Source organism: Caretta caretta, chromosome 1 (genome assembly GCF_965140235.1).
Source record: "Caretta caretta isolate rCarCar2 chromosome 1, rCarCar1.hap1, whole genome shotgun sequence".
NCBI classification, from domain to species: Eukaryota; Metazoa; Chordata; order Testudines; family Cheloniidae; genus Caretta; species Caretta caretta.
Window position 1 is genome coordinate 154,980,589 of NC_134206.1, and position 25,773 is coordinate 155,006,361.

General features: G+C 44.2%; 2 protein-coding genes across 13 annotated transcripts in view; both read right to left on the reverse strand.

Annotated features, from left to right (window-relative positions):
* Positions 1–25,773, reverse strand: part of CASK (calcium/calmodulin dependent serine protein kinase) — a 438,390-nt gene that overhangs the window by 212,481 nt on the left and 200,136 nt on the right. For all 12 annotated transcript variants that reach the window (XM_048864731.2, XM_048864713.2, XM_048864695.2 and 9 more), the window contains exon 5: positions 14,604–14,676. In XM_048864731.2, coding sequence (XP_048720688.1) covers positions 14,604–14,676 — 73 coding nt within the window. The remainder of the gene's footprint in view (positions 1–14,603; positions 14,677–25,773) is intronic.
* LOC142070549 (uncharacterized) lies at positions 291–3,403 on the reverse strand. Its single transcript, XM_075124257.1, has 2 exons — positions 1,405–3,403; positions 291–816 (listed from the first exon to the last, which is right to left on the reverse strand). The coding sequence occupies exons 1-2, from the start codon at positions 1,985–1,987 to the stop codon at positions 308–310; spliced, it is 1,092 nt and encodes a 363-aa protein (XP_074980358.1). The 5' UTR covers positions 1,988–3,403; the 3' UTR covers positions 291–307.

A 25,773-nucleotide genomic window follows, 5' to 3' on the forward strand; every position in this document is an offset into this window, starting at 1 on the left:
CGGTACGCATCAGAGAAGCTTTGAAAACCAGTTTCATGACTGGCCAGGCTACGGTGTGAAAGTTCTGTTTGTTTCTCCTTGATGAAAGCCCCCGCCCCTTGGTTCACTCTACTTCCCTGTAAGCTAACCACCCGCCCCTCCTCCCTTCAATCACCGCTTGCAGAGGCAATAAAGTCATTGTTGCTTCACATTCATGCATTCTTTATTCATTCATCACACAAATAGGGGGATGACTACCAAGGTAGCCCAGGAGGGGTGGTGGAGGAGGGAAGGAAAATGCCACACAGCACTTTAAAAGTTTACAACTTTAAAATTTATTGAATGCCAGCCTTCTGTTTTTTGGGCAATCCTCTGTGGCGGAGTGGCTGGTTGGCCGGTGGCCCCCCCACCGCGTTCTTGGGCATCTGAGTGTGGAGGCTATGGAACTTGGGGAGGAGGGCAGTTGGTTACACAGGGGCTGTAGTGGCAGTCTGTGCTCCAGCTGCCTTTGCTGCAGCTCAACCATACACCGGAGCATACTGGTTTGGTCCTGCAGCAGCCTCAGCATTGAATCCTGCCTCCTCTCATCACGTTGCCGCCACATTTGAGCTTCAGCCCGCCACTTACTCTCTTCAGCCCTCCACCTCTCCTCCTGGTCATTTTGTGCTTTCCTGCACTCTGACATTATTTGCCTCCACGCATCCGTCTGTGCTCTGTCAGTGTGGGAGGACAGCATGAGCTCGGAGAACATTTCATCTCGAGTGCGTTTTTTTTTCTTTCTAATCTTCACTAGCCTTTGGGAAGGAGAAGATCCTTTGATCATTGAAACACATGCAGCTGGTGGAGAAAAAAAAAGGGACAGCGGTATTTAAAAAGACATTTTATAAAACAGTGGCTACACTCTTTCAGGGTAAACCTTGCTGTTAACATTACATACATAGCACATGTGCTTTCGTTACAAGGTCGCATTTTGCCTCCCCCCACTGAGTGGCTACCCCCCCTCAACCCTTCCCCCTCACCGTGGCTAACAGCAGGGAACATTTCTGTTTAGCCACAGGCAAAACGCCCAGCAGGAACGGGCTCCTCTGAGTGTCCCCTGAAGAAAAGCACTCTATTTCAACCAGGTGACCATGAATTATATCTCACTCTCCTGAGGATAACACAGAGAGATAAAGAACGGATGCTGTTTGAACGCCAGCAAACATACACTGCAATGCTTTGTTGTACAATTATTCCCAAGTACGTGTTACTGGCCTGGAGTGGTAAAGTGTCCTACCATGAAGGACGCAATAAGGCTGCCCTCCCCAGAAACCCTTTGCAAAGGCTTTGGGAGTACATCCAGGAGAGCCGCAAACGCCAGGGCAAAGTAATCCTTTCACATGCTTGCTTTTAAACCATGTATAGTGTTTTAAAAGGTACACTTACCGGAGGTCCCTTCTCCACCTGCCGGGTCCAGGAGGCAGCCTTGGGTGGGTTCAGGGGGTACTGGCTCCAGGTCCAGGGTGAGAAACAGTTCGTGGCTGTCGGGAAAACCGCTTTCTCCGCTTGCTTGCTGTGAGCTATCTACAACCTCCTCCTCCTCCTCATCTTCTTCGTCCCCAAAACCTGCTTCTGTGTTGCCTCCATCTCCATTGAAGGAGTCAAACAACACGGCTGGGGTAGTGGTGGCTGAACCCCCTAAAATGGCATGCAGCTCATCATAGAAGCGGCATGTTTGGGGCTCTGACCTGGAGCGGCCGTTCGCCTCTCTGGTTTTCTGGTAGGCTTGCCTCAGCTCCTTAAGTTTCACGCGGCACTGCTTCGGGTCCCTGTTATGGCCTCTGTCCTTCATGCCCTGGGAGATTTTGACAAAGGTTTTGGCATTTCGAAAACTGGAACGGAGTTCTGATAGCATGGATTCCTCTCCCCATACAGCGATCAGATCCCGTACCTCCCGTTTGGTCCATGCTGGAGCTCTTTTGCGATTCTGGGACTCCATCATGGTCACCTCTGCTGATGAGCTCTGCATGGTCACCTGCAGCTTGCCACGCTGGCCAAACAGGAAATGAGATTCAAAAGTTCGCAGTTCTTTTCCTATCTACCTGGCCAGTGCATCTGAGTTGAGAGTGCTGTCCAGAGCGGTCACAATGCAGCACTCTGGGATAGCTCCCAGAGCCCAGTACCGTCGAATTGTGTCCACAGTACACCAAATTCGAGCAGGCAAGGCCGATTTAAGCGCTAATCCACTTGTCAGGGGTGGAGTAAGGAAATCGATTTTAAGAGCCCTTTAAGTTGAAATAAAGGGCTTCATCGTGTGGACGGGTGCAGGTTTACATCGATTTAACGCTGCTAAATTCGACCTAAAGTCCTAGTGTAGACCAGGGCTAAGAGAACAGTCTTTTATAATAGAAATTTCCAAGAGAACCACCACCACCACCCCATTGAAATCCACAAGCACTGTTTCTTTGTGCCTTTTCTCAAAATTGTTCCCTGTGAAGCTCAGCAATTTGTTTGTTCTTTTGTTTTATGTCAGTCAAAAAAACAGGAGTAAAATCAAATCCTCTACAGAAAAATTATTAGTATCTCAGATATATTATGCCAGTGTCCACTGCGAGAACATAACAAAATCCTGTCTTTGAGAAGCGTCAAAACCAAGCCTCTCATATGTTCAGCTTGTTTCAACTCTGGTGATCAGTGAAACATCTAACTGCCTCCAAAGTACAGAAAACAAAAGTGAAATCTGCCAAAGGTAATTATTTTTAAACTAAAGAAAGATTTTTCTTAAGTATACTGTACATATATTTACAGTGACCTCTATACTAGATTTAGACACCAAAAAAGCATCAGGACTTGTTCAACATAATAAAAGTCTGGTTCTCTCATCTTAAAATACTGTCATGACAAGTTTAACACAAAAAACAATACTTCCATCTGTATACAATAATCCATTGCCTCAAATATTGGCTTTTGGAGGTGCCATGTAACAGTATAATATGTAGCTGTACTTTTTGGAAAAACCATTTTCTGTTCCATCAGTTTCAGAGCTACTGAGATGCATCTTTTGCTATCTGAAGAAGGCAGGAGCCTACATATTGTGGATTATACTTTAGCAGATTTATCTGTTTCACTGGCCACTCTTTGGATTTTTGCACAGCTTAAACAACCACAAACCTTCTCAACTCTGGGTTACATTCAATTTGTTTTTATTACCAAAATCAAAACTCTGTATAAAGGCCAAATTCCTCTGACAAAACATCAACTGTTTGATGGTTTGGGTGTTACCCAAGACACTCAGATAATCTAACTGTACACTATATTTTATTCAACATATGTGCATGCCCCACATGCACCACCCCACCACCACACTCTATGTACCACATTAAGTCTGAGCATTTAACTGCAAAACAAACAAAAATCTGGAAATTTACTGTTAAGGTTCTTGCTATGACCTTAATCCATTCTTATGTTTGAACTATTAAAAAATATTTTCATTACATACTTTTACACAATATGCAGCGATACAAAATGCTATATGTTTATATCTTAGTTTGAGAAAAATATATATATGTTAAACAAATCAACAGTAAACTTACATGTTTTACTGCAGAAACATTTTAAAATTCAGTTGAACAGCTTGTGCAACAGATTTTATATGCGCCTCTAACATTAAAGAAATACAGCTCTTTATAGATTATGCCTATATGAATGGCATATATCAACGTGATTATACAATACTTAAGCAATAGCTCATTTTTCCCCCCGAGGCCATGTCTACACCACAAAATTAGTCAACTTAATTTATGTTGGCATTCAGCCACTGCAGTATTTACATCGCTTGTGCATGTCTACACTTTGCTCCTCGTGTTGGTGGTGCGCATCCTTACCACAAGCGCCTGTATCAATTGTACTGTCAGTATGGGGCATTGTGGGACAGCTCCTGAAAGCCTGTAACCGTCGACATATACAATGCAGCATCTACACTGACCTAACTACTTCGACCTTTACTCTGTGGGTATGTCTACACTACGAAATTAGGTTGAATTTATAGACGTCGGTTTTTTAGAAAGCGATTTTCTACAGTCGACTGGGTATGTCCCCACACTAATGCACTAAGCGCATCCACAGTACAGAGGCTAGCATCGACTTTCGGACCGTTGCACTGTGGGTAGCTATCCCACAGTTCCCGCAGTCTCCGCCGCCCATTGGAATTCTGGGTTAAGTTCCCAATGCCTGATGGGGTAAAAACATTGTCACGGGTGGTTTTGGGTAGATGTCGTCAGTCGCACCTCCTGGCCGTGAAAGCAATGGTGGACAATCGTTTCGCGCTTTTTTTCTGTGCGGACGCCATACTGCTTTCAGCAGATGGAGCAGTAGGACTGCTAACCGTCTTCATCCACCACTTCCGCTGCCACTCTGCTCTCTTGCTCTCCTGATGCTATGAATCCATCTCACAGGTCCTCTATATGACCGTCGTCATCCACCGCTTCCGCTGGCACTCCGCTCTCCTGCTGGTCTTGCAGGGCCACTCCTGCTGCAACTCTGCTTGGCTGCTCTTGTCTCGCCATACCACAGCGAGCGTGCAGCCCGCTCAGCTGTTGTGTCCTGGCAGCAGACGGTGCAGTAGGACTGCTAACTGTCATCGTCGCCGTCATCCACCGCTTCCCCTGCAACTCTGCTCTCCTGCAGACACCATACCATGGCAAGCATGGAGCCTGCTCAGATCACCGCAGCAGTTATGAGCATTGTAAACACCTTCCGCATTATGGTGCAGTATATGCAGAACCAGAACCTGCAAAAGCAGGCGAGGATGCGATGACAGCATGGTGATGAGAGTGATGAGGACATGGACACAGACTTCTCTCAAAGCACAGGCCCCGGCAATTTAGCCATCATGGTGGCAATGGGGCAGGCTCATGCCGTGGAACACCGATTCTGGGCCCGGGAAACAAGCACAGAGTGGTGGGACCACATAGTGTTGCAGGTCTGGGATGATCCCCAGTGCCTGCGAAACTTCCGCATGCGTAAGGGCACTTTCATAGAACTTTGTGACTTGCTTTCCCCTGCCCTAAAAGCACAAGAATACCAAGATGAGAGTAGCCCTCACAGTTCACAAGCGAGTGGCAACAGCCCCGTGGAAGCTTGCAATGCCAGACAGTTACCGGTCAGTTGGGAATCAATTTGGAGTAGGCAAATCTACTGTGGGGGCTGCTGTGATCCAAGTAGCCAACACAAACATTGATTTGCTGCTATCAAGAGCAGTGACTCTGGGAAATGTGCAGGTCATAGTGGATGGCTTTGCTGCAGTGTGACTCCTTAACTGTGGTGGGGCCATAGACGGAACGCATATTCCTATCTTGGGACCGGCCCACCTTGGCAGCCAGTACACAAACTGAAAGGGGTACTTTTCAATGGTGCTGCAAGCACTGGTGGATCACAAGGCACGTTTCACCAAAATCAACATGGGATGGCTGGGAAAGGTACATGATGCTTGCATCTTCAGGAACTCTGGTCTGTATGAACAGCTGCAGCAAGGGACTTACTTTCCAGACCAGAAAACAACTGTTGTGGATGTTGAAATGCCTATAGTTATCCTTGGGAACCCAGCCTACCCCTTAATGCCATGGCTCATGAAGCCCTACACAGGCACCCTGGACAGTAGTCAGGAGCTGTTCAAGTATAGGCTGAGCAACTGCATAATGGTGGTAGAATGTGCATTTGGACATTTAAAAGCGCGCTGGCGCAGTTTACTGACTTGGTTAGATCTCAGCGAAACCAATATTCCCATCGTTATTACTACTTGCTGTGTGCTCCACAATATCTGAGAGAGTAAGGAGGAGACGTTTATGGCAGGGTGGGAGTTGAGGCAAATTGCCTAGCGGCTGATTACATGCAGCCAGACAGTTAGAATAGCACAGCAGGGTGCGCTGCGCATCAGAAAAGCTTTGAAAACCAGTTTCATGACTGGCCAGGCTATGGTGTGAAAGTTCTGTTTGTTTCTCCTTGATGAAAACCCACCCCCTTGGTTCACCCTACTTCCCTGTAAGCCAACTGACCTCTCCTCTCCCCTTTGATCACCGCTTGTAGAGACAATAAAGCCATTGTTGTTTCAAATTCATGCATTCTTTATTAATTCGTCACACAAATGGGGGATAACTGCCAAGGTAGCCCGGGAGGGGTAGGGGAGGATGGAAGCACCGGGTGGGGTGGTAGAGGAGGGGAGGATGGAAGGACAAAGCCACACTGCACTTCTAAACTTATTGAATGCCAGCTTTCTGTTGCTTGGGCAGTCCTCTGGGGTGGAATGGTTGGGTGCCCAGAGGCCCCACCACCGTATTCTTGGGTGGCTGGGGGATGAGGCTATGGAACTTGAGGAGGAGGGTGGTTGGTTACACAGGGGCTGTAGTGGAGGTCTGTGCTCCAGCTTGCCTTTCCTGCACCTCCACCATACGCCGGAGCATATCAGTTTGATCCTCCAGTAGCCTCAGCACTGCATCCTGCCTCCTCATCATGCTGCCGCCTCCTGTCCTCATGGTCATTTTGTGCTTTCCTGGACTCTGGCATTGTCTCCCTCCACGCATTCTGCTGGGCTCTTTCAGAGTGGGAGGCCTGCATGAGCTCAGAGAACATTTCATTGTGAGTGTGTTTTTTTCGGCTTCTAATCTTTGATAGAATCTAATCTGGGACAGAGATGATACATGGACCGTTGAAACATTTGCAGCTGCGGGAGGGAAAAAAAGGGAGATTAGTCTTTAAAAAGAGACATTTTAGAGAACAATGGGTAGTCTCTTTCATGGTGACCCAAGCTGTTAACATTACATTTTGCCTCTTATATCAAGGGCCTGCCAGTATGGTGCGAGAAATCATACACGCAGGGCCGGCGGGCAACAGAATTCGGCTTGCAGGCAGACATAGTAAGCCACAGTCTTTTTGCTTCTTTAACCTGCATAACATGTGGGAATCGTTTCCAACAGCAGCGCCCTCATTTCACATACCAAGCACCCATTGGGTGGCCCTTTAAAATAGGTCGGCCATTTAAAAGGAGGGGCTGCAGTTTTCGGGTTAACGTGCAGCACAAACCCAACTAACGTCGCCGCCTTCCCCCCCCCCCCCAATTCTCTGGGATAATCGCTTTACCCCTCCCCCCCACCGCGTCGCTAACAGCGGGGATGATTTCTGTTCAGCCACAGGCAAACAGCCCAGCAGGATCGGCCACCTCTGAATAAAATTCCCCTATTTCAACCAAGTGACCATGAATGATATCACTCTCCTGAGGATAACACAGAGGGATAAAGAGCGGATGTTGCTTGAATGCCAGCAAACACCGCGACCATACACTGCCATACTTTGTTATGCAATGATTCCAGAATACGTGCTCCTGGCCTGCCATGGTAATGTGCCCTATCATGGAGGATGGAATAAGGCTGCCCTCCCCAGAAACCTTTTGCAAAGGCTTTGGGAGTACATGCAGGAGAGCTTCACTGAGATATTCCTGGAGGATTTCCGCTCCATCCCTATACACATTAACAGACTTTTGCAGTAGTGTTACTGGCCGCGAATGCATCCCAAGTCTTCAGGGCAAATTAATCATTAAACACGCTTGCTTTTAAACCATGTATTATATTTACAAAGGTACACTCACCAGAGGTCCCTTCTCTGCCTTCTAGGTCTGGGAGCCCACCTTCAGTGGGTTGGAGGGTACTAGATCCAGGGTGAAAAACAGTTCCTGGCTGTCGGGGAAAACAGTTTCTCCGCTTGCTCGCTGTGCTTCAACCTCCTCCTCCTCATCTTCCTTGTCCCCAAAATCCACATCCCTGTTGCGTGACAGTCCATCGACAGAGTCCACGCACAGGGCTGGGGTAGCTGTAGGGGCACCCCCTAAAATGACATGCAGGTCATCATAGAAGCAGCATGTCTGGGGCTCTGACCCGGAGCAGCCGTTTGCTTCTCTGGTAGGCTTCCCTGAGCTCCTTAAGATTCATGCGGTACTGCTGTGGGTCCCTGTTACAGCCTCTGTCCTTCATGCCCTTGGAGATTTTTTCCAATATTTTGGCATTTCGTCTTTTCAAGCTGAGTTCTGATAGCACAGATTCGTCTCCCCACAGAGCGATCAGATCCAGTACCTACCATTTGGTCCATGCTGGAGCTCTTTTGCGATTCTGGGACTGCATGGTCACCTGTGCAAATCAGCTCACCACACTGGCCAAATACGAAATGAAATTCAAAAGTTCGTGGGGCTTTTCCTGTCTACCTGGCCAGTGCATCTGAGTTGAGAGTGTTGTCCAGAGCGGTCACAATGGAGCACTCTGGGATAGGTCCCGGAAACCAATACTGTCGAATTGTGTCCACACTACCCCAAATTGGACCCAGCAAGGTCGATTTCAGTGCTAATCCACTTGTTGGGGAGGCGTACAGAAACTGGTTTTAAGAGCCCTTAAAGTCGGAAAAAATGGCTTCTTAGTGTGGACGGGTGCAGGGCTAAACCGATCTAATGCTGCTAAATCCGACCTAAAGTCGTAGTGTAGACCAGGGCTTAGACACTCGTGAAGGTGGAGTTAAGTCAGAATAGTGGGGCAGTTACATCAGAGGGAGAAAAATTTAAGTGTAGACACCTCCATAGTTAGGTCGACGTAAGCTGCACTGCGCTGACTTAACTCAGTAGCATAGACCAGACCTGAGATGAATCTCTATTTCTCTTCAATAACTGCTTGAAAACTTTCAGATTTAAAAGACATATTAGCAGCTTGCATCCTGTTTTCATCAAGTTTCACAAGCTTTTCCACCTATTCAGATATGACTCAATAGAACTGTCAAGACTTCATGATAAATTTATCTCAGACACTCAAATATGTAACTCCAAAATCTTCAAGGTCACAAAAATATAGTACTCGAAACATGCAGTTTTTGTTACTGCATATGTCATCCTTTTAACTGCCTTAAGTATTGAACATGAGAGAGAGTTCTTCTATAACTTACAACATGTCTACACTTATGTGGATTGATTTAGCAGGTCTAGTGAAGACCCGCTAAATCGACCACTGATTGCTCTCCCATCTACTCTGGTACTCCACCGGAATGAGAAGCATAAGGTAAGTCAATGGGAAAGTTTCTCCTGTCGATCCAGTGCGGTGTAGACACCGCAATAAATCAACCTAAGCTACACTGACTCCAGCTACATTATTCATGTAACTAGTGTTGCGTAGCTAAGGTCGACTTAACCCCGTAGTGTAGACCTGCCCTTAGTAATATAAGTACTATTTTCAATATTATAAATCCCAACATTGTTAATGAGAAACACAAGACTGTGGAGGCAGACAAAGGAATAGTTATTTATTTTTTAAAATTAGCTATATCTCTGACAGTTATGAATTGCAGAAGAGTCGCCCTGGTACTTCTTGCTTTTAGAGGAAGATTCCAGATTTATTTCAATTATTGAGAACATAGTGAAATCATTTTGGTGGCTTGCGCCCAACCCTATTGCTAAATCTTGGGGTAAGCCTTAGTGCCTAGCATCTGGGACCTATGCTCAATTGCTTTGTAGACTTCATTGTGAAACATCTGGTAGTCTCAGATGCTGTCAGTGGATGGATTTCCTCCCATCATCCTTCCTGGGAAACCCATCAAAAAAAGGCAATATGTATGGGGAACAAAAACATGTGTACTGTGCAGAGACATAATAGCAGCTGAGTGCTTTATGCATATGTTTTAACAGCTTCTTTATACCTTAAATGCCTGAAGCCTCCAGTGACTGATTCATGCTCAAGGTGATACCCCAGCACATACTCTCTTGATGTTATCTGCATTTGGTGATATCCCCTCACTGCATGAAATGAGGAAGACAGCCACAGCCTATTTTTTGAGGACCCACTCTTACCTCTTGGAATAGGGGATGTGGCTGGAGGCAGGAGGGATGCATTGAGGTTGGGGTGCGGCACATAGCACTGCAGAGATTCTGGGTAGCACTCTTGCTTATAGGAAGCTGGAAACAAGCTTCCATAATTTAGACACCCTTGGGGGTAAGTTATGGTAGGGGCACTTCAGCCCCCAGAACAGGCCAGAATCAGGAAGGTACAAAAGTGCCTTGAAGCTACTTTAGCCCTATACTCCCTCTGGGCCACAAGTTCACTGCTGCATCTATTAGAGGCATAACCCAGAATCTCACGTGGGATGCATAAGAGGCTTTGTAACTGTTAGGCCCTGTCTACACTAGAAAACTGTATTGCTTTAACTATATCAATATAGTTAAAGTGGTGCCAGTGGATACAGCATTGCCCCCCCAAACAGAAGTGAGGCACGAGGGGTGCATGTGACTTCCCTTCTCTGATTTCTGTGAGCGCTGAGCTGCTCCGCTCATCCCGCTGCGGGCTCTGCCCTTCCACGCTGTGCCTCCTGCCAGCATGTTTCTGGCTCGCTCGGCCCCTCTCCCCAACAGCCAGGGCCGGGTGGGGAGCAGAAAGGGAAGGACAGAGCTGCTTCTTCTGTCGAGAGTGGCCACTCCAGGTCACTGCCTCTGTAATTGGATGCCGCCTCCCGCCAGCTCCTAGTATCCATTGTCATTGCCTTCTATGGGTATCCTTCATGGCCACCATCCTGTTTCCTGTAGAATGGTGAGTGCCTGGGGGGGGAAGGGGGTGGGGTGGAGGAAGAGAAAGTGGGGAAGGGAGATGGGCAGGGGGAAGAGAAGAGGATAGGGGAATGGGGCTAGGGCAGGGACAGTGGAGAGAAAAAGCGGGGTGGTGGGGAGAAGTGGCTTGGAGAGAGTCCAGCGAAGGGCAACAAAAATGATTAGGGGTCTGGAACACATGACTTATGAGGAGAGGCTGAGGGAACTGGGATTGTTTAGTCTGCAAAAGAGAAGAATGAGGGGGGATTTGATAGCTGCTTTCAACTACCTGAAAGGGGGTTCCAGAGAGGATGGTTCTAGACTATTCTCAGTGGTAGAAGAGGACAGGACAAGGAGTAATGGTCTCAAGTTGCAGTGGGGGAGGTTTAGGTTGGATATTAGGAAAAACTTTTTCACTAGGAGGGTGGTGGAACACTGCAATGCGTTACCTAGGGAGGTGGTAGAATCTCCTTCCTTAGAAGTTTTTAAGGTCAGGCTTGACAAAGCTCTGGCTGGGATGATTTAATTGGGGATTGGTCCTGCTTTGAGCAGGGGGTTGGACTAGATGACCTCCTGTGGTCCCTTCCAACCCTGATATTCTATGATTCTATGATCCCAGGATGCAATCTCCCCTTGGCAGCGACAACAGCAGCAGCCCCAGCAGGAAGATGGCTACAGCAGCACCTGAAGGCAACAGTAAGGCAGCATCACTGCAACAGCTGGTGCCAGAGTGGCCGCAACTCCCACACTCAGGTGGCCACAGCGGACAGCAGCAGTTTGGGCTCTCCCGTTAAGCTGGCCCGTGCCCTCCCCCAGCACCGGCAGCCCAGGTACATTCCAGGCAGGGGAAGAGAACAAGTGAGCAAGGGGAACTGGCTTTGGTGAGCATGCATGCTGCCTGCCCCCTGAAATATAGCAGTCAAATTATGCCTATGGTAAAAAGGCACTTTATATCAGCACAGTTATTTTCACACAGTAATAGGGAATAACTATACTGGTATAACTGCATCCACTCTAGGGCTTGTACCAGTATGCCTATATAAGGTGTTATTTTTTAAATCATACCCCTACCCAACAGTTATACCAGTATAAGTTTCAAGTGTACAACAGGTTTTACTGAGTGAGTTGTAATCCAATACCTACAAACTTTAAAAAGTGCAAAGTGGATAGAGCACTGGTAATCCTAAATTATTTAATATTTTATTTACCAAAAATCAAATGCGCTTCATTCCACTTTACAGACAACATTTACTCAATCTATTCAGGTAAAATGGACATTGGTCATTTAGACTGCTAGCTTCCTTTAAAAACATTATCTGTATAGTGACACCTAGAGCTCTATCCTGAGGTATTGCAGTTAACTGAGAACTCAGTATGCAAAATCAGTTTAAATTATTTATTCCAGTTAATTATACCTGTCTATGGTGACTTTATTGGAAACTGCATTGCCTAGTCACTCAGTTTATTTGATCATTCTGCAGTTCTTTACTCTCCTCCATAGATTTTACTAATTAGATAATTGTGCGTTGCTGACAAATCTTGCCACTTAACTTTATTTTATAAATGTAGAAGATGGTGAACAGGTAACACACTGCATATGTTAGTAACAATCTTAGGAACACCTCACTTTTAACTACTCCGCATTGAAGAGAGTGGTTCATTTATTTTTTATTTTCTTAGATGTTTTAAATCTATGACAGGATTCTACCCCTGAACATGAAATTACTATATTTCCACAATAGCTTCTTGAAGAACTTTTGGGTAAAGTGTAAATTACATTCACTGGCAGATGGGAACGCTAGAAATGTTCAACCAGCCATGCAATCTGATTGATATACTGTAACACACAGGACCAGATTCAATAAAAGCACTGCTTGATTTTGATATTTTTAAAGCTAGATGACATGGAAAATGGTTATTTTACTGAATCTGGCCCTCAGTGCTTCATAATTTTTTATGTCAAGATTTCCCCCCTGAATACTAAAAACTAACAGTTCTGTCATGGAAACAAAGAGAGCAGATCACTATACTTTGGACACTTAAAGGTGAGGTTAATGTTATACACAATGGCTAGTCTTTCTTTTTTTTTTATTGACTTTAATCACCACCACCACACATATATATGAATGACTTATTCTGGCTTTAAAAGGATATCACCAGAGTCCCAGGAATTTCACAATTCTGTGGCAGAGATGCCACCTCTTGCCCTTTCCTTTTCTGTGGAATATAAGCTTTTTTGTTTCTAGATAACTGAAAACATGAATGGAGTCAGTGAAAACTGATCCAGTGTTGTTTTTGTGAGTCTGCATATCATATAAAAGTAGCTATGAGAGGTTTGAACAGTCCCATTCATTTCAATTAGTTTTTTTATAAAACTCTGAAACCAAACAGATACTAGTTAGTTGTCAGTTATTTCAGTGTCCAGCATTTTAGCAAAGGCATCCAGTTAACAGGCTTATCCCATAATTCCAAAGAGCCTCCCAACCTAGGCCACTGAACTAATTACAGTGACACAGCTGTGGTGCTGAGCTATACTAGCATAATCTTGTAGTAGTGTAGATTCAGTTTACAGCACTGGAAGGGGTTTTTCCAATGCTGCAGGAGCTCCATGTCCCCAAATGACGGAAGCATTCTTCCGTCCACCTAGCTGCGTCATTGGACTGGAAGGGATCTTGAGAGGTCTTCTAGTCCAGTGCCCTGCACTCACGGCAGGACTAAGTATTATAATAAACTCTATGTTCTAATCCTTTGAAGATGAATCCTTCAGAAAAAACAGGTGTTCCACATGGGGATCCTTCAATAAGAAACAAACAGGTTTGGATGATATCCCTTCACATTTTGCTCATTATTTCTTCTCCTTATCCTCCCTTTCCCTTCCTTCACTCCTCAGTTCTCCTCACCAGTACAGAAAGAGGGTGTTAATGAAGTGAAACAGTCAAACATGTCTTACCTGAGAATTTTTTGTATGACTTACCACCACCACACCAAACCATGCTCAATATCTGAAGAGCTATGTAGTTCTACATAGATGCAGCTATTTTTTTTTCTGTGTTGACTCTCAAAGTTGCTTGCCTTAACAGTTTGTATGTTACACAAAGGGTAAACAAGTATACAGTTCCTGAACTCATGTGTTTTATCTACATAGGTTTGGAAAGAAGTTTCTGTCATGAAGCAGAATGTGATGGCTTACAGTTCTATGTTCACATCAAAGTGCTTGAACTGCCCATTGTCTCAGTATGGATGGAAACAACCTATTAGGGAAGACTGGTGGAAATATCCATCTTAAAAATGAAATTCGCAAAAAAGGTTTCCTGTTAAAAATTTCTCACTAACACAACTGTTTATGTGAATAGCAACCAATAAGTTATTATTTACCATTCATGACCAGAGTCTTTTATCAGAATCAGGGCCCTCCTTGACTAGGCAACAGGAACTGACCAAAACTCACTCCAGAAGATTAGATTAATGAACATGGAAAACATGGAATTTTGATTATATACATAAATTATTTTTAAAAATGAAAAATTCTACTTTTCCAAATAATGTGTGCACATGTAAAGGATCTATTGATAACTGGGGAAATGTTTAGAAGAGTATTTTAAATTAGTTGGCTAGCTTAAAAAAAGGTAATATAACAGACATTTCATTTAAGCACGAACATCTCTGGAGATTTAGTTTTTGCTGAACAGAGTCACAAAGATGAAGTAATTAAATCTTCTACCAATTTCAGTTTAATTTATACAATTTAGTAAATCTCAAATTTTCTTTAACGAAATTCATAAGCAGAAATTATATGAATATTCAGGACTCGGAAGTCATATAATAACTTTCAAATTAAATTACAGTCACATACATATATAACATGTGAATAAAGAATTATTAAATATTTTTATGCTGACAAAAATCAAGAGATTTTCCTTGAAGTATCAATGTTGCTAGCACCAATTATGTTTCTCCTGCATACAAACACCCATTTTACCCTAAATTACAGAGAGCTTTCGAAGTAGGCAGGATATGTTTATTGTGGAAATGATAAAAGACTTACCTTCACATCCCTGTGAATTATGTTATTATCATGACAGTAACGTAGAGCTTCCAGTATCTGTCTCATGTAATGACTGTAAAAACAAAATATGTCTAAGACAATAGAACAAACTTATGCAAAAATACTATATAAATATGGTGCACTCAGTTTTAAGCCTCCCACCTACAAAACTATCATTACAAAACTTACCTTTAAAGCCCTCAATTATAAATATGCCGAGTGTTAGAGTAGGAATTATGTATTCATAAGAATGAATAATAAAAATATATTGTGAACACAAATGTTTCTAATTTCAAAATCTGAGGTGTACTCTGACCATTAATAAATACTTTTTTAGGAAAAAAACCAATCACACAGCTAAAAATGTAATTTATAATAAAATAGGCTTATGCTAACAAAATAGAGTACAATATTATTACTATTAAAGTTCACTTTCCTTTTTCCAAATATTCAATTATTTCTACTCATCCAAAAAAGAAACAATCACTGGTATAGGAATGAACACACTGCATAGCAATACATGCAAATCACAAATACACAAAGAAAAGATCAAAATATTGTGTAAAACGTTAACAGTGAAGGTACAGAGGAAAACTGAAAATCAACTAGTTAAGTAAAGGATCATTCAGCCAGCTACAACAATTACATTGTGAAATACTTTTGTGAAGACAATACATGTACGCATGAATTTGCCAAATCCATGAATACATTTAAGAGGCATTATATTTGCTTATTTTACATTTAGTATACACTAAATTATAACCTCAAGCAGGATTCATTTCAGACTGTGGGATTGTATTTTAGACTTGTAATCCTGACTCAGTGTCACTTTTTTTTTATTCCTATGGAACAGTAATGAATGCTAATAATAGGGGATAGGAATTCTGCAAAAACTTTTATTAAATTCTACAGAATGTGCCTTCCTCAATTCTGCAGATCTCTTCGGAAAATGTGCCCTAGGGTGACCAGATGTCCCAGTTTTATAGGGACAGTCCAGATATTTGGGGCTTTTTCTTACATAGGTGCCTATTACCCTCCACCACCTGTCCTGATTTTTCTTACTTACGATCTGGTCACCCTAATGTGCCTGATCTGGGCGTCAGGAGACCTGGATTCATTCTGAGCTCTCCCACTGGCTCACTGGAATGACTGAGGGCAAATAATAATCTCTCAAATTTTCAAATACATTAAGTTAATTTTTGAATCTCCACTTTGATACCCACAAGGTGCTAAGCACTCACAAATTCAACTGATGTCAGTAGGGGCTGTAGGTTGTCAGCATATCTCAGTTTGGGAACCCCAAAATGAAGGAACCCTTCTTTAAATTTTGGCCTGAAACTCTCAACACCTTGGTTTCCCCAGCTGTGAAATAAAGATTTTTATAGTTATTCACCTTTATAATGTGCTTTCAGATCTATCAATGAACAATACTATATAACTCTATATAAGCAATGAAAATTATACCAAATTGTATAGTGAATTATTAGTATTTTTAGATAGTTTTAACTAAGTGATCATTTTGCTTCAGACAGTTGTTTCTAACTAATCTCCTCCCTTTTCATCTCAAAAGCTTTTATAGCTGATTCTAGATTTTATGGTCCTAGATTTTTACTCTACCTCTCCCTTCACTCAATTGCTTTGCAACACGATTCTGCAGAATGCCCGTTAAAATTAATCTAACCACAACGGACACAGCATGCTAGCTTGATTTTCTACTAGAATCGTCAATAGTAAAAGTCAAATTGATAAACTACTTGGCAGCATTTTGAGGTAAAAGTTCAAGTTCACAAAATACATTAACTAAACTCTATCACTAGAGACAACATAGAGCCTACAAGGGAAGTCGTATTAGTGCATGATGAAACAATGAAAAGTATATTGTGCTTCTTTTTCCCACTTTGCACAACTCAGATAAAGTCAAAACAGAGGCCTTCACACCACTACCTAACCGGGGCAAACTTTTTCGCTGGAGGGCTACATCTGGGTATGGAAATTGTAAGGCGGGCCATGAATGCTCACAAAATTGAGGTTGGGGTGCGGGAGGGGATGAGGGCTCTGGCTAGGGCTGTGGGCTCTGGGGTAGGGGCCAGAAATGAGGAGTTCAGGGTGTGGGAGGGGGTTCCGGGCTGGGGTGCAGGGGTGAGGTGTGGTGAGGGCTGCGGATGAAGGGTTTGGGGGTAGGAGGGTGCTCTGGGCTGGGACCGAGGGGTTTGGGAGGAGGGGGATCAGGGCTGTGGCGGGTCTGGGGATGAGGGGTTTGGGGTGCAGGAGGGTGCTCCGGGCTGGGACTGAGGATTTCGGAGGGTGGGAGGGGGATCAAGGCTGGGGCAGGGGGTTGGCTTAGGGGTGCAGGCTCAGGGTGGTGCTTACCTCAAGCAACTCCGGGAAGCAGCAGCATGTCCCCCCTCTGGCTCCTACACGGAGGCACTGCCAAGAGGTTCTTCTGTGTGCTTCCCCGTCCACAGGTGTAGCTCCTGCAGCTCCCATTGGCAGCAGTTCCCGGCCAATAAGAGCTGCAAGGGTGGCGCCAGCATACAGAGTGGAAGACCCTGGCTGCCCCTATGCATAGGAGTCTGAAGAGGGACATGCCACTGCTTCTGGGAGCCACGCGGAGTGGCCCCCCAACCCTGCCCCCCAGCTGGAGCTCTGCAGCAGGGCAAGCCCCTGACTCTGCTCCCGAGTGGGAGCTTGACGGCCATATTAAAATGGCTGGCGGGCCGGATGTGGCCCACAGGCTGTAGTTGCCCACCCCTGACCTAACTGGTCTTAGGATAAAAAAAAGCATCTGATCATCAGACTTGACAGAGTTTGTGGATTAACTAATGTTTTCAAGGAATTGGGTAAATCTTGGCTTGAAGTTGCCATCTTTTGGGACCGAAAACATTTGAATTTATTTTGAAAGAGTTTCAAATGTTATGATTTAAGTTAATGAAAATCCTTTCAAGGATACAAAATAGCAAGCTCCAGGCAGTGGTTGGGGCACTGCACAATAATAGAGTTGTGATCTAAACTTGGCCTGGACTCCATTTGAGGAGCCCATATTCACTGCTGCACCATCTAAATTCAGCCTGGATCTGAGCTTTTCACCCTTGAGATCCCAAAGCTGAACTCCTTCAGTTGTTTTCATTTCCTTTGTAATGCCAAGTTTATATCAGCAAAAGAATACAAAGGCTTTCTATCATGTACAAATCTGATATGCACTGATTTGCTCAGCTACAGGCTTGTCTGTGGATCATCAGCACCACAAGCAATAAATCAGCGACCTGATTTTCGGAAGTGATGAGCCCACGTAAATCCCAATGAAGTCAATGGAGACTACAGATGTTCAGCTCCTTTGAAGATCAGGCTACTAGCTTTTAGTAGTTCATCCTAGGACATTTCCCTAAGACACTTGTTGCAATTGCCTCTCAAGTCTTTCATTCCATAGGCGTTAACAGCTTTGATACTCTGCTTGGGTTGCCAGGTGACTGGTTTTCGACCAGAACCCCCGGTCGAAAAGGTACCCTGGCGACTCCAGTCAGCACCGCCGACCAGGCCGTTAAAAGTCCGGTCAGCGGTGCTGCAGGCTAAGGCGGGCTAGTCCCTATCTGTCCTGGTACCACGCTGTGCCCCAGAAATGGCCAGCAGGTCCAACTGCTAGGCGGGGAGCCACAGGGCTCCATGAGCTGCTCCCACCCCGAGCACCGGCTCCGCACTCCCATTGGCTGGGAACCGCAGCCAGTGGGAGCTGGGGGGGCAGTGCCTGTGGGAGAGAGCAGCACACCTAGACTCCTGGCACCCCAACCTAGGAGCCGGACCTGATGTCCGCTTCCAGTGTGCTGCACGGAGCCAGGATAGGGAGGGAGCCTGCCTTAGCCCCACTGAACCGCTGACTGGGAGCCACCTGAGGTAAGCCTGTGCCCCAATCCCCTGCCCCAACCTTGTGCCCCCTCCTGCACCCAAAATCCCTCATCCCCAGCCCCACCCCAGAGCCCACAGTTCCAGCTGGAGCTCTCACCCCCTCCAACTCCCTGTCCCAGCCTGGAGCCTCCTCCTGCACCCTGAACCCCTCATTTCTGGCCCCATCCCGAAGCCTGGACCCGCAGTTAAGAGCCCTCACCCCCTCCCGCACCCCAACCTCCTGCCCCAGCCCAGTGAAAGTGAGTGAGCGTGGGAGAGAGCGAGCCACCGAGGGAGGGAAAAATGTAGTGAGCAGGGCAAGAGTGTTCGGTTTTGTGTAATTAGAAAGTTGGCAACCCTATCTGCAATTTATCTTAATCTTGTGTTTCTAAATTAGAAATTGAATTAAGTAACTGTATGAAAAGTGCTAAACAAGTGAAGAAACTTTTGGATCTTCCACTGTATTTGAGAGAGCAATATAGTAATAGGATCTTCTTGTAGCAAAGTGACAAATTATCAGCTTCCATGCAGTTCTTATGAGCAGAGACACCACGTACACTGAGGTAATAAATTCTAAAATCTACACCCACTTAGCAAGGAACTGTTTTTATTTAAAAGTTTCTCACACTTCTTTGCAAATTGCACATGGTATTTGTCTCAAGCAGGAGAAATGTATCACATACTTATTTCACTGGAGTCTATACTCAGTGACAAAGTTAGGCAAGCACCCAAGTAACGACAAATATTTTGAACGTTAGTCTCTGAAATTGAGTCAATTTAAAATTTAGGGTTGGATAGTTAAAACCGTAAAATAAGCTAAGTAAGCTATTATTTGACTGCATGACCATCACAACACAGAATATGCACTACTGCCAGAATCAATTTTACATAAAATTTTGTAAGTCAAAAGTATTATGATAGAAAAGAGGTTATATTAAAATGACTTAGTTGACAGCCTTCCTACAAAACAGAGGAAGGGACAGTCACAGCCTCAAGAACTCTACATTAAGAAGTAAACAATACCTTTTATTTATAGACATCCAATGGATGACCACAGGATTCATCACAAGTTCTGATCTTGGTTCCACAAATTCTGTGATTATCCCACCTGTTTAGCACTTTGACCTCTCACAGAACCCAATATATCATGCACATTTAAAGGGCATATTAATGAAAAGACACCACATTATAAAATAATATCTTCTAGGGAAACAACAAGTCTTTCCAATACTTGTCAATCAATTCACTTTATTACAACATGGTGGGGATTTAGAGCCACTTTTTGGCAGACCTTATGTTCACGTCAACACATATGCAGTTCTCCAAAGGACAGTCTTCCAAAGCGGCAACAGCAAATAATTCACTGAGAAGTGTCAGATTACACAAGTACATAAAAGGTTGTTACAAGGAGGAGGGAGAAACATTGTTGTTCTTAACCTCTGATAGGACAAGAAGCAATGGGCCTAAATTGCAGCAAGGGAGGTTTAGGTTGGACATTAGGGAAAACTTCCTAACTGTCAGGGTGGTTAAGCACAGAATAAATTGCCTAGGGAGGTTGTGGAATCTCCTTCACTGGAGATTTTTAAGAACAGGTTAGATAAACACCTGTCAGGGATGGTCTAGATAATACTTAGTCCTGTCCTGAGTGCAGCAGACTGGACTAGATGACCTCTCGGGGTCCCTTCCAGTCCTATGATTCTATGATTAGAATAGAGCTACATTTAAATTCCAATCAATCGAGATCAGGGAGAATTTCAATGTAAAGGTTTATTTTGTGCGTGTGCACACACATATACATACACACATTTCAGTACACATAATAGAATTTCTTTGGTGTCTACAGTTTTAGAACACGGGGGCACATCCACAGCTGACTCTGCTGTTAGGTTTTCTGCTCAGTCTACGGAGGCTTTGGCTATTCAGCGAACTATGAAGTATGTTTCTTTTATTTATATGTGTAATACTGTGTGTACATTTAAAGAATCCAAAAGACTGAACAAAGATTTTATGAAGCTACAAGGTCTAGAAAAATGAGCCCAGAACTAGGAGCCCAGAACTTATGAGTTCCACTCCCAATTCCAACTGACTTGCCTTATCGCTCAAACAGATTTTTACAAAAATCTATGCCCACGGTTTCAGTTACCACCTTTTGCTGACAACTCAACTGTTCATCTCCCCTCCTGAACTTGGCCCCTCTGGTCCCATCTCGTATCACTTCCTTTCTCATTTATATTTTTTTGGACATCACACCATTTTCTCAAGTTAAAAGTTTGGTGGAGGGATAGCTCAGTGGTTTGAGCATTGGCCTGCTAAACCCAGGGTTGTGAGTTCAATCCTTGGGGGGGCCATTTGGGGATCTGGGGCAAAGATTGGGGATTGGTCCTGCTTTGAGCAGGGGGTTGGACTAGATGACCTCCTGAGGTCCCTTCCAACCTGATATTCTATTCTAAGTCAAACTAAGCATCTTGTCTTCTTTTAAAACATCTCCTGTTTCTATTTTCACTTTCTCTTTTTTACAACTCCATCACCTTCCTGGTCAAGCTCTGGGTCATTTTTAACTCTACTCACCTCCTTCATTTCTCATATCTAGACTTGCACAGAAGTACATAAGTTTCTCCTCCTATAGCTCCCAAATTTGCTACTTTATCACGCTCACTGCTAAAACTCTTGCATGCTATCATTTCTCACTTAGAGAACTATAACCTTCTCCTTTCCAGACTCCTTGTCTCTTATTGTACAGCTCAAATACATTCAATTTTAAAACTTATTTTTCTTTCCCAACACTCTGATCATGTCAGCCTCCTTGGAGCCCCTCTGCTGGCTTCTTCTCTCATTCTAAATCAAGTTTAAACTCCACCACAGAGGATTCTATGATTCTGATCAGTTTTTTTCTGTAGCCCCTTCCAGGACATAAACCTTTATAGCCTTTACCTCAAAGGCAAATATCAATTTCTGCATGATTCAAAGGCCTTACTGGCAGAGCTGACTGCAAAAAGAAACTGACTAGAATTATTGCTTTGTCTTTGCAGTTAACTTTCAGCATAAAGAACTTGATACAGATAAAAACTGACTAATACTAGTCAGTGTAAATCTGCCTGAAGCTCTTTTCATAGAAAGTTGCAAACGGAAGCAACCTATGTTGCTTGTCATTTTGCTTATTTGGTGCCTCAGGCTACCTTGCCTATGTTACCTACGCTTAAAACAAGCCCTTTCCCTATAACTTTGATTCATTAGGTGGCACTCTTGCCCCACACTTAACTAATGCCAAGCAGAGTGTTAAGTGCTGCTGATTTTCGAACAAGTAAAATTAGTGTCCTTACCCACTGTGGTCCTTAAAGATTCTAAGACTTGTCTACAATTAAAGGACTACAAGGGCACAGCTGTGCCACTGTAACACTCCAGTTCAGACCTATGCTGACGGGAGGGGTTCTCCCACTGGTGCAGGTAATCCACCTCCCCAAGAGGTAGTGGTTCTTCTGTTGACCTACAACTGTGTACATGGGGACCTGAGTCGGCTTAACTACACCACTAGGGAGTGTAGATTTTTCACACCCTGAGCGACGCAGTTATGCCAACTTAATTTTCTAGTGTAGACCAGGCCTAAGAAAGGAATTTAGACCCAATAGCCTGGCTAAATTATAGTCTGAATAACTGCTTTCTTGTCTTCCAAATTCTATTGTTTCAACTGAACACAATATATTTTAAAATTTATTTCTTGTTCTAAACTGTTGCATAATGTTATTGTGTGCTGTTAAGTAGTTGCTGAGACCATCCCAACAGCTCCATAGTTAAGATTGTATTATGTATTACACAAAACAGAGTTTAAATCCCTTAAATTACTGTTAAACCTCACACAGATCATTGCCAAACTTGCATAAATTTAAAAGAGGATAAACATCAGTATTCTAGATAGTTTTCACAGTATATTCAGTTGTAGTTTGCTTAGAATTCTCAACATGAATAATTTATTTTGGAATATTTTTTTTCCCCACAAGTCTAATGTTTTTGTGTCTGCATAGCTTAGTTTCAACACTTACATATTCCTAATTTTCTGCATTAGTTAATCCTGTAAAACTACCAGCATCATAGAATTTTGGGGAAAAAAGTGTGAAGTATAACAAAGATATGACAGTATCTGACAATTTTTTTTCAGGTATCAAGGAAGCAGATGGAGAACATTTCTCTGCTATGGGCCTCCTGGCACAGAAGAAAGGAGCAGGAGTCAATGACTGTTGAAGCCTACTAAGCCCAGCATGGGCTACAGGGAGCAGAGCGTGCCAGGATGAACACATTAGTAAATAAGTAGGCAGGGGACAGGAGCACTTTTCTTTACCTGACAGACAGACCTACTATGGCTTGTTAGAGGGCAAGCTTGGTGCTGAGAACCATAGCAGATCTATCAAGTGGAAAAGGCAGTAAAATGTTCAGTGCTACAGCAGGGAAAGGTTTCAGAGTAACAGCCGTGTAAGTCTGTATTCACAAAAAGAAAAGGAGTACTTGTGGCACCTTAGAGACTAACCAATTTATTTGAGCATAAGCTTTCGTGAGCTACAGCTCACTTCATCGGATGCATACTGTGGAAACTGCAGAAGACATTATATACACAGAGACCCTGAAACAATACCTCCTCCCACCCCACTCTCCTGCTAGTAACAGCTTATCTAAAGTGATCACTCTCCTTACAATGTGTATGATAATCAAGTTACCAAATTGATAATCAAGAGTTACCAAAAGCAACTACAGTATTTGCTCAAGAAACTTCCTGAAAAAGCACAAGATCAAATCTGCACAGACACACCCCTGGAACCCCGACCTGGGATATTCTATCTACTACCCAAGATCCATAAACCTGGAAATCCTGGGCACCCCATCACCTCAGGCATTGGCACCCTGACAGCAGGATTGTCTGGCTATGTAGACTCCCTCCTCAGGCCCTACGCTACCAGCACTCCCAGCTACCTTCGAGACACCACTGACTTCCTGAGGAAACTACAATCCATCGGTGATCTTCCTGATAACACCATCCTGGCCACTATGGATGTAGAAGCCCTCTACACCAACATTCCACACAAAGATGGATTACAAGCCGTCAAGAACACTATCCCCGATAATGTCACGGCTAACCTGGTGGCTGAACTTTGTAAAATAGTTATGGGTAAGGACAAAGTCACATTTGGGGACAATGTATACCTTCAGATCAGCGGCACTGCTATGGGTACCCGCATGGCCCCACAGTATGCCAACATTTTTATGGCTGATTTAGAACAACGCTTCCTCAACTCTCGTCCCCTAATGCCCCTACTCTACTTGCGCTATATTGATGACATCTTCATCATCTGGACCCATGGAAAAGAAGCCCTTGAGGAATTCCACCATGATTTCAACAATTTCCATCCCACCATCAACCTCAGCCTGGTCCAGTTCACACAAGAGATCCACTTCCTGGACACTACAGTGCTAATAAACAATGGTCACAAAAACACCACCCTATACCGGAAACCTACTGACCGCTATTCCTACCTACATGCCTCCAGCTTTCACCCTGACCACACCACACGATCCATCGTCTACAGCCAAGCTCTGCGATACAACCGCATTTGCTCCAACCCCTCAGACAGAGACAAACACCTACAAGATCTCTATCAAGCATTCTTACAACTACAGTACCCACCTGCGGAAGTGAAGAAACAGATTGATAGAGCCAGAAGAGTTCCCAGAAGTCACCTACTACAGGACAGGCCTAACAAAGAAAATAACAGAACGCCACTAGCCGTCACCTTCAGCCCCCAACTAAAACCCCTCCAACGCATTATTAAGGATCTACAACCTATCCTGAAGGATGACCGAACACTCTCACAAATCTTGGGAGACAGGCCAGTCCTTGCCTACAGACAGCCCCGCAACTTGCAGCAAATACTCACCAACAACCACATACCACACAACAGAACCACTAACCCAGAAACCTATCCTTGCAACAAAGCCCGTTGCCAACTGTGTCCACATATCTATTCAGGGGACACCGTCACAGGGCCTAATAACATCAGCCACACTATCAGAGGCTCGTTCACCTGCACATCTGCCAATGTGATACATGCCATCATGTGCCAGCAATGCCCCTCTGCCATGTACATTGGTCAAACTGGACAGTCTCTACGCAAAAGAATAAATGGACACAAATCAGATGTCAAGAATTATAACATTCCTAAACCAGTCGGACTTCAATCTCTCTGGTCACGCAATTACAGACATGAAGGTCACTATCTTACAACAAAAAAACTTTAAATCCAGACTCCAGCGAGAAACTGCTGAATTGGAATTCATTTGCAAATTGGATACTACTAATTTAGGCTTAAATAGAGACTGGGAGTGGCTAAGTCATTATGCAAGGTAGCCTATTTCCCCTTGTTTTTTCCTAACCCCTCCCCCCCCCCCCCCAACGTTCTGGTTAAACTTGGATTTATGCTGGAAATGGCCCATCTTGATTATCATACACATTGTAAGGAGAGTGGTCAGTTTGGATGAGCTATTGCCAGCAGGAGAGTGAGTTTGTGTGTGTATGGGGGTGGGGGGGTGAGAAAACCTGGATTTGTGCTGGAAATGGCCCACCTTGATTTTCATGCACATTGTAAGGAGAGTGGTCACTTTGGATAAGCTATTACCAGCAGGAGAGTGAGTTTGTGTGTGTGGTTTTTTTTGGGGGGGGGGGGGGGGGGAAGGTAAGAAAACCTGGATTTGTGCTGGAAATGGCCCAACTTGATTATCATACACATTGTAAGGAGAGTGATCACTTTAGATAAGCTATTACCAGCAGGAGAGTGGGGTGGGAAGAGGTATTGTTTCATGGTCTCTGTGTATATAATGTCTTCTGCAATTTCCACAGTATGCATCCGATGAAGTGAGCTGTAGCTTCCGAAAGCTTATGCTCAAATAAATTGGTTAGTCTCTAAGGTGCCACAAGTACTCCTTTTCTTACAGCAGGGAAAGGCACTCAATGCTCTTTAGCCACCCACAGGGGGTCCTCTCTACTCTTTGCTGCTGCACATAGCCCTTGCCTGCGACTTGCTCCTTCACAGCTGCATACCTCCTCATTCTTACCTCCGCTCCCTCCTCAGCCCTACTCCATTGCTTCTCCATGCATGGAACTGTTATGGTTTGCAAGAGAGGAAATCTGGTGCTGCACGTTATTACAGTTTAATTCAGTGGAGAAGCCAAAAAAGCATTAGGCTGAGGAAGGGAGGGAAGAAGCAATCAGAGGTGTTCCTCATCTCCATAACAATGGCAGGAAACCAGG